The sequence below is a fragment of the Pleurodeles waltl genome, chromosome 4_2, assembly GCF_031143425.1.
Source record: "Pleurodeles waltl isolate 20211129_DDA chromosome 4_2, aPleWal1.hap1.20221129, whole genome shotgun sequence".
Classification (NCBI taxonomy): domain Eukaryota; kingdom Metazoa; phylum Chordata; class Amphibia; order Caudata; family Salamandridae; genus Pleurodeles; species Pleurodeles waltl.
In genome coordinates, this window is record NC_090443.1 from 362,042,986 (window position 1) to 362,055,218 (window position 12,233).

Sequence of the window (12,233 nt, forward strand, 5' to 3'; positions counted from 1 at the left end):
TCCTGAATATATCTTAAGAATTGTTTTAGGATTCTGGTGAACCACAAAGACTAGAACGTCTAAATCTGGAAATTGCTGCCAGATGCACTCTGATAGAAGGATGGGTTAATCCGGATTGCACTAGATGTAGTAGGAGTAGGAGAATTTGTTTGGGTCATAATGAGAAAGGGTGAATTTTGGGCTTGGTTTTGTTAGTGGTCTCTTCCCTTGCTTTCACCAGTATTTCCCTGTAGTCAGAAGGAATGTCTAGCATGGCAAACTCATTGAACTCAGGATCAGGCTCATAAGTAGCGATGTCGGGTTAGTATGACAGACCTGACCATGGCTCATCATCAGCAGTGTTGGTATTGATTTGAGCTGCATGTGAGGCTATTCAGACAGCAGCAGGAGCTCCATGAACCAAAACTGTCTGGGCCACCTCGGAGCAATGAGAAGGACTCAGCAGGGCTCTCTTCATTTTCCTGAAAAACCTTGGGATCAATGGAATTAAGGGGAAAAGCATAAGCATAGATTCCTGACCATCCCATCGAAAACGCATTTCCCCACGATCCCATCTGGTGGTGTCAACTTCCAAAGAATTGCCATTTTTTGTTCTCCCTTGTCATAAACAGGTCTAAGTTTGGTTTGCCCCAACGATGCAACAGTTTGTCCAGAGCATGTTGGTGGAGCGCCCACTCGTGGCAGGTGATGTTGGTCCTGCTTAATGAGTCTGCAAGGATGTTGTATACCCATGGTACATGTTTTGCTCTGAGCATTATGTGATGTTGCAGAGCTCAGTTCCAGATCGGCTGTGCTTGAAGAGTGAGTGCTGGTGGGCGTGTTCCTGCCTGCTTGTTGATGTAGAACATGCTGGTCGTATTGTTTGTATGAATGAGCACAGATGAGTGCGTTATCTTGGGGAGGAAAGATATTAATGCCAAAGTGATGGCCTTCAGCTCACGCAGATTTATGTGCAGGTTTGCTTCCTTGGAATCCCATTTTCTGCTGATCGTCAGGTCTTGCAGATGGGCACCCCAACCTTCCAGCGTCGCATCAATTATGACATACTCAGGAATTTGTGCCACAAATTATAGACGCTTGGATAGATATGATGCCTGAGTCCACCAAAACCATGGCTGTGCCATTGTTGGAATGATGTGAACTGTGTCCTGAACAAACCCTGGGCCAGTAGCCACTGCTTGTCCAATTCTTCTTGGAGTGGACACATTTGTAGACAACTCAGAATGATGTGAATGCACGAACAAAACATTCAGAGAAGCAATTTGTATACTTGGACAGAAACTGACTTTTTTGTGGCTAATCTCTGCGCTAGTTGTCAAAATTGTATTTGTCTGTCTTATGCGATTTAAGCTTTGTTCTGGACTGTGCCTAAGAATGCTCCCAAGAATGTTAAGGTTGTTGTCCGATTCAAGTGAGATTTTTGGACGTTGCTTGTGAGACCAAGTCTGCGGAATAATGTTAGACAGGTTGTTGTGGCCTTTACTGTTTGTTGGTGTGTCTGTGCTTTTATTAGCCAGTCATTCAGGTATGGAAAGACCCAACGTTCACTCTCTCTGAGATAGACCACCATTGTAGCTAAGTGTTTGGTGAAAATGTGCACAGCTGATTTTGGTCCGAATAGCAGGACTGGTAGTGCGTGCCGGCTACCTTGAATAACAGGAACCAGTGGTGTTTCCGGTGAATTGGTACATGCACATATGCATCCTGAGGTCTAAGGCCGTCGTATCATCTCCTGGACTGAGAAGGTGAAGTATATCTTGGAGTGTCACCATGCAGAAAGATTGTTTCTTCAGGAATTTGTTTAATTTGCAGAGGTCTAGAATGGTGTGCCAAACTCCTGACTTCTTGCGAATGAGGAAGAAATGAGAGTAAAACCCCATTCCCTTTTGTGGTTTCAGGACTACTGCTATTGCTCCTTTTTTTAGCATGATGGATACCTGCATGAGGAGTTGTTTCATATGTGGAGGGTATGGTCCCTTAGGCATGGTATTTGCCAGTATTTTGATGAATTCCAGGCCATACCCTGTGCGGTCAGATCGAGCATCCACTTGTCAGATGTAATGAGGGAACACCGAGGGAAATGATGTAAATTCTGACCCACCAGTGGAGTGGGAGAGTTGAGTGGGGTAGCCGGCATTATGAATGGGTCACTGTTTTCTGTTGGAATCCCTGCCCGGGACAAAAACGTTCCTCTAGTTGTGTGTTTATATGCTGCTGTTGTTGGTTGTCTGTAAGTCCGTTGTTGTTGAGGATATTGTTGACTGTACAGAGTCTGCCCAGACTGGTATGTAAGGTAGATCTGAACACATTTGGTGGTCGTAGCAGCCTAATATTGCCGGAGAGTTTGCCACCCTAACTGTTGGGGCTGCCATAGAAGAAAATATCTTCCTGATGTTTTTGAGCCTTCGACCACCCTTGTCAGGAGGATTGTTGGAGCAACGTTGGGCTACCTGGGATACCACAGAGTCTGGTTTTGGTTGGCTGATGAAGCATGTCTGAGAGTGTTCAGGAGCTTTGTATTTTTTATTAAGTCTGAGGGTGACTGCAGATACTGTAGCCGGATGTTTCACAATTTTGAGTCCTTCTTGCCAAATAAAGTCAATGACAGAACATATTTCTTGGTGGGGTCTTTAAAACTGTGAAGAAAGCAATCTTCTTGTTTGGTGAGAAGCAGACGCTCAAAACTCTTAGCAGCTCTTACCATCAAATTAGGAAATCCGCCGATATCCTCCGGTGGGGAATCTGTTGTTGGTGGTACCAGAGGGGATGGAGTTGGGATTAGGAATTGAGGCATTGTCTCTTATTTCCCTTCCCCTCTCACTTTCGTGTAAGGTGGGTTGTCAGCTATGATAGCAGCCACCTGTGGAAGTGGGGTTGCAGGAGCAGTTGGAAGTCTTGGTGGTCATGAAAGAGGTGTTCGGAGCTGAGGGGATGCTACTGGCCTACGTGTCTGCCTTGAGGAGGATGTGTCAGCCGGTTCAGGGAACCTCTGACAGTATACCTGGAGCATACTTTGCAAGTTGTTCGCTAAAGACATAGGCCTTTGGATGGATTGTTCCTGATGCTCCTGTTGTTGATAAGTAGAATATTTCTGCTGGTCCTGCTCAGATCGCTCCCCAGTAGTATAATAGCGTTTGTCATAGTATTGCCCTTCATCATCTTCATCCTCCTTGCACTTGACATGATGCTCTGATGGGTTACGAGCCACCCCAAAGGGGGCCGCAGTCTTCTGAATCATCAGCTAGAAGGGAAGGGATGAAACTTTTTCTGGATGAGGTGTGGTATGGAATATTCTCTGTAGGAAATTCATTTCTTGGAGCAATCAATGACAAAGGCTAAAATGATGTTTTCATCAATGGATTTCAGTGGTGTCAACTGTTCCTTCGTCGACGGCTCACTCGTCGACGAATCACTCACCAACGGTAGGTCCCTCATCGACAGAGACTTCGTTGATGGTAGCTTCGTGGATGGATCTGTTATTGATGGGCCACAAACAACTGCGATTTTGTTGGTATGACGGCGATGATGAAATGATCATGGGCGTCACAGCTGTAGTGAACGTCGATGCTTAAGTCGTGGCAGTCATCGTCGATGAGGCAGTCGTCGATGACATAGTCGTCGCCAGGAATTAGATTTTAGATTGTCGTCAATGGTAGTGATTATGAGGCCTTCTTAGTCTGAGCCTTCTTTAGGGAAGGAGAAGTAGGCTCTGAACTAACCTTTTCTGAAGGAATCTTTTCCTTTTTTTGAGGAAGCTGGACATTACTCATGTTTTTTTCTTGCCCAGAAGAGCTATGGTGAGATTTTTTTCATAGTTTTACGAGGTGGTGCTGAAGACAGTTTTTCACCAGATCTATCACTTTTCTTAGATGTCACAGTCTTTGAAGACTCATTACTTCCCTCTTCAGAGAGATGGCATTTTTTAGTTTTAAGCTTCCGGAGCCAAAGTAAAAGTCAACATTCCATGTCTTTAAATGTTTTCTGTGAAAAGGTGTGTCAAATGTTGCAGTCTCTCACTTTCTGCTCTGGATGGAGGCAATATAGCACGCCCTTGCCATGCACAGTTATCTGATCAATACTTTTACTGCAGATGTTACAGTCCCATTATCAATGATGTTATCAAAGATGTCATGAGTGCTAATTTGTGGTGTAATTAGCAGTGCTCGGCAAGGGCGCGAGTTAGTTACCTTAAAGCGAGAGTTATAGTTACTTGAAAGAACGAACTAAAACTGCTGAATCTCCACGGTTTTGTACGAGTAAATTCAGAACCAAATTATACCATCCATGTAACCTTTGTTTTTTTTTTTTAAGGTGAATTTCAAAGGTATTTTAAATTCTATTTCCTACCTGTAACATTCCGGCAACATTTGTTTTTTCCAGTGAATTTCCACCTTTTTTTTAATTTTATTTTTTACGTAAAGTAATTTTCATTACTATATGTTAATCCAACCACACCGTGCGTGGCAGCGGTTGGCCACAATGCTGAGCCTATTGTCAGGCCCTGCGGCCAACCTCTTCAACAACCCAACCCCATACTGCGCTCGGCCTTTGGCTGTGTGCAGCAAGGGTTGGCCGCAGGGCCTGGCCTGTGGTCAGGCTAGAGCAGGCCAACCCCTATGACCATTCAACCCTGTGCTGCGCACAGCCTTCGGGCGTACACAGCAGGGGTTGGCTGCAGGGCCTAGCCGTCATAACCACCCAACCCCGTACAATGCACAGCCGTAAAGTCTGTCTCTCTTCGTGTGAGAATAGGTAGGCAGAGGGTGTCTCTGGGTGTGAGAGTATCTGTCTGGGTGTGAACATGGGTGCGTGAGGGTCTGATTGATTTGTGTGTGGGTGCATGGGGGTGTCAGTGGGTCTGTGAGTGGGTGCATGAGGATGTGAGTGGGTCTGTTAGAGAATATATGTGAGTGACTGAGTCAGTCTGTAAGTGGGTGCGTGAGGGTCTGAGAGTGGGTGCATCGGTCTGTGACTGGGTGCATGCAGGTCTGAGTTGGTCTGCGAGTTGGTGCGTGAGTGTCTGAGTGGGTCTGTGACTGGGTGCATGAGGGTCTGAGTGGGTCTGTATCGGGGTGTATCAGTGTCTGAGTGGGTCTGTTAGTGGGTGCATTAGGGGCTCAGTAGGGTTCTGAGTAGGTGCATGAGTGCATGAGTGCCTGAGTGGGTCTGAGTGAGCAGGTCTGTGAGTGGGTGAGTGAGAGGGTCCGTGAGTGGGTGAGTGAGAGGGTCTGAGTGCACCTGTGTGTAAGGGCATCAGTGTCTGAGTGGGTGCAAGAGGGTCTGAGTAGGTTTCTGAGTTGGTGCATGAGTGCCTGAGTGGGTCTGTGGGTGAGTGAGTAGGTCTGAGTGGGTGAGTGAAGGTCTGAGTGGGTGAGTGTAGGTCTGAGTGGGTGAGTGTCTGGGTCTGTGAGTGGGTGTGTCAGTGTCTGAGTGGGTCTGAGTGGGTGCATGAGTGTGTGAGTGGGCGCATGAGTCTGAGTGCATGTATGAGTGAATAAATTCATGTATGAATGAGTCTGAATTAAAAATTATTATTTTTTGTGCTTATTTATGATTATTCTCGATTAATCACGATTAATCATGAACAACACGCATGGTGAAGGAAAATCATTGTAAACCCATAATTTGGCCTTCAAAACACCCCTATATAACATTCCTGGGGACAGGGTACCTCCACCCTGACCCCGTATGCTGCTTTTCACTTTGTTTTATTGTTGTTGAATTATTCACAATCACAGATATACAAATATGGATTTCCTTTAATATCTCAAAAACTACTGAACAGATTTACACCAAATATGCGAAAGCGTAATCTGCACACTGAAAGCTAGCTTTCTGACAAATTTGGTGTAATTCCGTCCAGTGGTTCGGACTGTAGTTGTGTCTGAAGGTCTTATGGGAATTAACAGGGGAAACGCAACTCCCCTCCCCCCACCCCCCTTTTTCTCTGCCCCCGCTTGACAGTTTACCCCAAAACTTTCCATGCGCAACAAGAATCACAGGGCACTTTTAAAAATAAATTTCGTGAAGATTCATCAAATGGTGCCAAAGATAAAGGCAAGTCAAAAAACGCTTTTCTATAGAAACATGGTCCTAACTATAACTCCCTAGTGGTGACATCTTAGTCGGTGGCCCCCAACCTTGCAGGGCAGCTTCGAATGGCAGGAGAAGGAGCATCCCGCCCATTTACATCCATCCACAAGAAAAGTGTCAAAGCCCAAATTCAGAGTTCTCCAGATATTTATTTAAAGAATGACCTGCAATCTACAAATCCTCCTATTTAAATAAAGCTTAGCCTGCAATCTGGAAATCCTCCTAACGTGTTTCGTTAACCATGTCTTGCTAACATGAAGTAGGTCTTAAGATGCTCAATCACAGGTGCTCTTATTTCCATTACCACGTGCCCATGAAATACCACATCTCCCATTATACATCAATGTCATCCCATTTCTTTTCCCAGTGGTGTAAATCAGATACAGTTAAAATAACGTTATGTCACCATGATCAAATTCGTTTAGCGTTCCAGTGAAAACAGTTCACAAAAAAGTGGCCACATGCATAATAGTAATGTTCATATCATTATAAAAAGTCTTTATACCTTCATATTCTAAATGCTGCCATAATAAGTCTTTCAATGCCTGGGAGTCTGAAAATGAAGAGGAAGTGAGAATCATCTCCTCCTCTCTTTCTCACCTCCATAACATGGAGTGCCCGGTTTAGGGCCGTGTCAGCCTGGTGAGCTGGTCATGACCCCCAATTAACATTCCAAACACCAAACATCTCCCTCACTGGGGGCCCCCAACCTTGTAGGGCAGCTTCAAATGGCAGGGAAGGAGCATCCCTTTCATTTATGGAGTTCTGCAAAGAAATTTTCTTAAGGATTTGGAATAAGTATTGAAAACTGAGCAGAGCGCAGACAGACTCCCACCACACGACGTGTGGTAGATAATCTGAGGGACTCAGCCTCTCTTGGGAGTGTTTTAGAGGGTGCTGTTGCCTGATTGACTGAGGTCTATAATTTGGTCCTTTAAAAAAAAAGAAAAAAAAAAAAAGGGACTTTAGTAGGCTATACAGCCAATGGTTCATTGCCATTAATGCCTATTCTAGTAATACACATTGCTTTATTATGATACCTTGGGACTCCCACTACGCCGACGGGGAATGATTCGAGCATGCAAATCTATGAAAGATCCAATACTGGAGAATCACAGTTTCCATATGGAATGGTAGTTTTGATGATAGCTAAATTAACCATTTGGTAAAATACAACCTCTGGGATTCATATCATTATAATAGTCTTTAGACCTTCATATTATAAATGCTGCCATAATGAGTCTTTCGATGCCCGGGAGTCTGAAAATGTAGAGGTTAAGAAAATCACCTCCTCCTCCTCCTCCTTTCTTTCTCCCCTCCAAAACATAGTGACATTTGAAAAGTTTAACAATATAAGGCTAAGTATATTGTTCCCAGAATGCTCTATGATTACATGCAAATGTTTGCAGAAACGTGTAAACTAGAGTTATGATTATTTGCTTTCAAAATAAAATGTTTAGAAAAAAATACAAGTAGGAAATTTTAGATGCTATTTCTTTGAAGCGTCACTTAGTTTAATGTGATGGTGCATGCTAGTATTTCCCAAAAATATTCCTAACGGAAAAATCAGTGTAACCATTTTCAACAAGATTACAGGAAGCATGAAAATAAACAAGCACTAGCAAAGACAACCGATCCAACATTTGTTTTGTGAGTCCTTTGATTTCATCAATGCGTGTCTTGGGTTGACATGGCTTTTGCAACAATTTACTGTGGTGGGAGCTGACAGGCTCTGACCATTGTAACAAACACTGCCAAAAAGATAATAAAAAGTTTTTGGTGTCAAAAAGCACACATTGTCACCAGTGGCGTAACAAAGGCCCTGCAGATCCCCTTGAAGCGCCCCCCCTCAGCACAGCACCTGCCCTGAGTGTGTCTGGAGGGGGGGCTCCGTGTTCTTTGCACGGGGCCCACTTCAGATTTGTTATGCCACGGATTGCCACAGTAGTTCCTGGCACTGAACAAAACTACTTTGTCTGCCAATATTGCTCCTAGTGAAAGAGCAAATGCGATCATTAACAGCAAAGTCAGACGATAAGAAGTTTAATGAAAACAAAATGTCTTTGTTAACACCAGATCTAATCAGGGACCCTATTCTTAAAGAAAGTCACAAAAGTGCACCCATGGTAAATGTCTTTGAATTAGTGGCTTTCCTGAATTCACAAGAACTTACAGAAGTAGACCAGGAAATCAGACCCCTAGAAAATATTTGTGAACTGATGCAACGCCATGAAAACCATGGTGGTAGGCCCTACTAGTGACAGGGAATTCCTTCCCTGTCACTGGTAGGAGGCTCTCCCACCCCCCAAACACACCCCAGACGCCCCCGACATCCCCTCCATCCGCACTCCCCACCTTCTGATCCCCCACCACCCCATACACGCACACACCTTCAGACAGGCACCACGCATACACCCACTCACACACTGGCATGCACACATTCATAGACGCATACATCCAGTCATGCTCGCACACATACATACACACATTCACACTGACATGCAAACATACATTCACAGTTCCATTCTTACATGCATTCACACACATGCATTTACCCATGCAAACACTACACACAGAAGCATTCATGCACACAACCCCCCTCACACACACACAAAAAACACCCTCCCCTGTTGGAAGCCCAACTTACCTTCATCCAGCTGGTCTTCCGTCAGGGAACGGGACGGGGCGCTGCTACCGCCAGCAGCGCCCACCAGCAGAACACCGCCAGGCTGTATCATATGTCATGATACAGCTGGCGGTGGTCTACTGGCGTGGCGGTGCTGGTGGTAGCAGCGCCACCTTACTACCATCCGCCACTATTGCCACGGCTGGATTTCCGCCCTTCTTGTGGCGGAAGTCCAGCTGTGGTCATAATATGGCGGACGGATGGCAGCCGTGGTGACGGTCTTTTGGCGGCCATCACCGCGGCGGTAGGCGGTTTATACCACCAATGTCATAATGTGTGCCATAGTCTTATACCGTATTAGAACCAACTCTGGCTCTACTCGGCTCTTTTAAAACTGTACATTTTCATATTATGAGCGGAGTTACATGTATGAAGATTCTGTTATGAGCTTTCAGGGAAAAATTTTTTTTACATAGACCGCACGCACCGACAGTATAGGGGTCTTTAACGAGTAGCTTTTGAGCTACTACTAGCTCTTGAGCTACCCATAAGTAGCTCTCCCGTGTGTGTAGCCTACAAAAATTGGTATGTTTATATTTAAAACAAACATGTAACCTTGTCTGATGTGGTCAGTATTCAAATTATAATAACATTCATAGCTCTGGATGATTTTCATCAACATAAGTAGCTTTTACTACAAAAAGGATGGATACTTCTTGGGCAATACCTGGTTTTCACCAATCAGCAGCACAAGGAGATCACTCGTCTCATCTCCATCAAGGTCTGGGAGTATGAACGCCGGTGCAGTCATCTTCAGACTGGGAATGCGGGCAGAGGACATGGTCCAGATGGTCTTTCCTGAAAGAAATTAGGCAAATGAAAGTTCACTGGACATCAAATTCACTGACCAAGGCTAACTAAGGAGGCAATTGCTAGGCCTGCCAAAAAGTTGCAAGTTTTAACATGTTTTTAGGTCTTATGTTTTCAATGATCTTTTATCCATTGTTTCTACAATGTCCACAAGGATCTGATGACCACTTTAATAAATGAAACAGAACAGTCAATACAATTAAATTTGTTCTGATATGGATACACCTACAAACCTTTGACTGAGGCTTAACTTACATCCAGAGAGCAGCTAGCCCCCCCGCTCTGGAGAGATGGTCCCTTACTTCACAACATTATCTTGGTAAGTGTGATTTGTGGACTGTCCCATCCAGCTTTGTGATGTAGGGGCAGATTGAAAAGTTATTTACTTTTAAATCTAACTATCCTTCATTAAATTCTCAAATAGTGGAATATCTCTGTCTCAAAACAGGTTTTATGTAGGGACATCTCTTTTCACAAATATGAATAGATAACTTTGGTCAAAAATTGTTGCTTGGAAAACTAATGAGAGTGGGCTCTGTATTAAAATGTTTGTCATTTTAGCCAAACGTGATCCATCACAAAAAAAAATGAATGAGCCCTCATTCAGTGCAACACACACACAAGGTGACAGGGGGATGCATGCAATAAGTCTAACCACTTGCAATTGCTTAGCGTAACATTCCAATCCATTGTTCTTTTGCCCACCATGCCACCTCAGATCATACCCAGTCATGTGCAAATCAGCCTTGACCCAGCTGATGAGCCCTAATTAGGACAAAACCTGTCCTGGGTTGCTTTTGTTCTGGTTCAGGGAGGACCTGGCCTCACAATTCAGGCTGGACTGTTCCCAATGAAGCAAGGTCAACACTGTTTTGCCTATGGCATGGTATAAACTCAGGTGGCATGGTGCACACGATAACAAACTGGGATGTGGCCTGAATGATTACTAGTGGCTGAGATTCATTCAAGCATTCCTTCCATCACTTATTTGTGTATCTCATCACATCCTGAGCACATCTCTCAAACTGGCAAAGTATGTGGCAGCTGTTTTCATAAAAGACTCACAGATCTTGACTGTGAGTAATTTACCTTAAATGTGTCAAAGGTCCTGAGAAGGATACTCTCATGAAATCCAGAGTAGGAACTCGCAGAGAGTGTCACTAAGCGGACAAGGATGCTACCCAACATAAGTTTAACAACTGCACTGTTCTAGCTCTACCCTTTGTTAACTCCCTTAGTTGGCTGCTGTCAGGGATCGTGGAGGGGGAATCATATATAGTGAAAATGCACTTTTAAATACATTTTTCCATTGAAATATTAAGGGCTAACTTAAAATTTCAGTGGTATTTTTCTGGAATTGTACTGCCAATGACTCTGGATGCAAGCTAACACCTTCGGCTAATTCTGATTCACTGTGAGTTGAAAGAAATCTGTAGACAGGTACAAGAATTCAAAAGACGCCCATACCCTATATCACGGTTTAAAAGATGGATTACGCATACCTACGGGAACCACCTCTACTCCGGTCCCACAAGAATCAATTGTCAGTCCTGCGACACCCGAAGATAGCACATGACAAAATCATGAAGGAAGTGCAGACAGGAAGAGTGGCGGGTCCTTTTACTCCCCCCAACCCCCCTCACCCCTACACCCCCTGTGAGGACCTGGTATGTTCAACCTTGGGTCTGGTCCATGAGAAAGATCCCGGGAAATTTTGCCTAATCCACAATCTTTCCTTCCCTCAAGGCTCATCAGTCAATGATGGTTTAGCCCAAGATCTCTGCTCGGTACGATACACCACCTTCGATGAAGCCCTGGCCAAGTTGCAGAAGTTAGGCAAGGGGGCCCTGACGGCCAAGGTCGACATTGAATCACCTTTCTGTCTCCTGACAGTTCACCCGGAAGACACTCTCCTTCTAGGGTTCACATTTGAAGGACAGTATTTTCTGGATCTTTGCATGCCCATTGGATGCTCCACCGTATGCTCGGTCTTTGAGTCATTCTGCAGGTTTCTTGAATGGGCAGTTAAAGACGTGCCGGACACAAATGGGGTAGTACACTATCTGGGTGATTTTTTTGTTCATGGGACTCGCAGGCTCTACGGTTTGTGGGAAGGCTCTGCTGGGCTTCCAACAGTTGGCCAGGGCATTAGGGGTACCATCGGCCGCTGACAAGACTGAGGGTTCCTCTACACTGATAACATTTCTGGCCATTGAAATTGATTCACAGGCAGGCGTGTGCAGACTCCCAGCAGATAAGGTCAAGGTTTTCAAAGCCTCCATTGAGAATTGTCTAGCAGGAAGGAAGGTCATCTTGCACCAGTTTCACTTGTTAGTTGGGCAGTTGAAGTTGGCATTGCGAGTGATTCCTATGGGGAGAGCCTTTTAAAAAAAATATCACTAGGGCTATGGCAGGTCTTCGTTCCAAGCACCACCACACCAGATTGTCATCTGAGGTCAGTGGGGACTTGAGGACCTGGAAGGGCTTTCGGGATAACTTTAACCGCACCCTCCTTTGGCAGCAGCCATCAATCTAGCACAGTGCTGGACAAGTTCACAGACGCGGCGGGCAGCGTGGGCTTTGAGGCAGTCTTTGGTACCAGATGGTGCATGCAGCACTGGCCAAAAGAGTGGGGTGCCTCTGG

At 44.9% G+C, this 12,233-nt stretch overlaps 1 protein-coding gene across 2 annotated transcripts in view; it reads right to left on the bottom strand.

The window, feature by feature from the left end:
• The window catches only part of FAM234B (family with sequence similarity 234 member B), a 254,974-nt gene that overhangs the window by 126,774 nt on the left and 115,967 nt on the right, over positions 1–12,233 (bottom strand). For both annotated transcript variants that reach the window (XM_069231446.1, XM_069231447.1), the window contains one exon: positions 9,447–9,577. In XM_069231446.1, the coding sequence (XP_069087547.1) occupies positions 9,447–9,577 (131 nt within the window). The remainder of the gene's footprint in view (positions 1–9,446; positions 9,578–12,233) is intronic.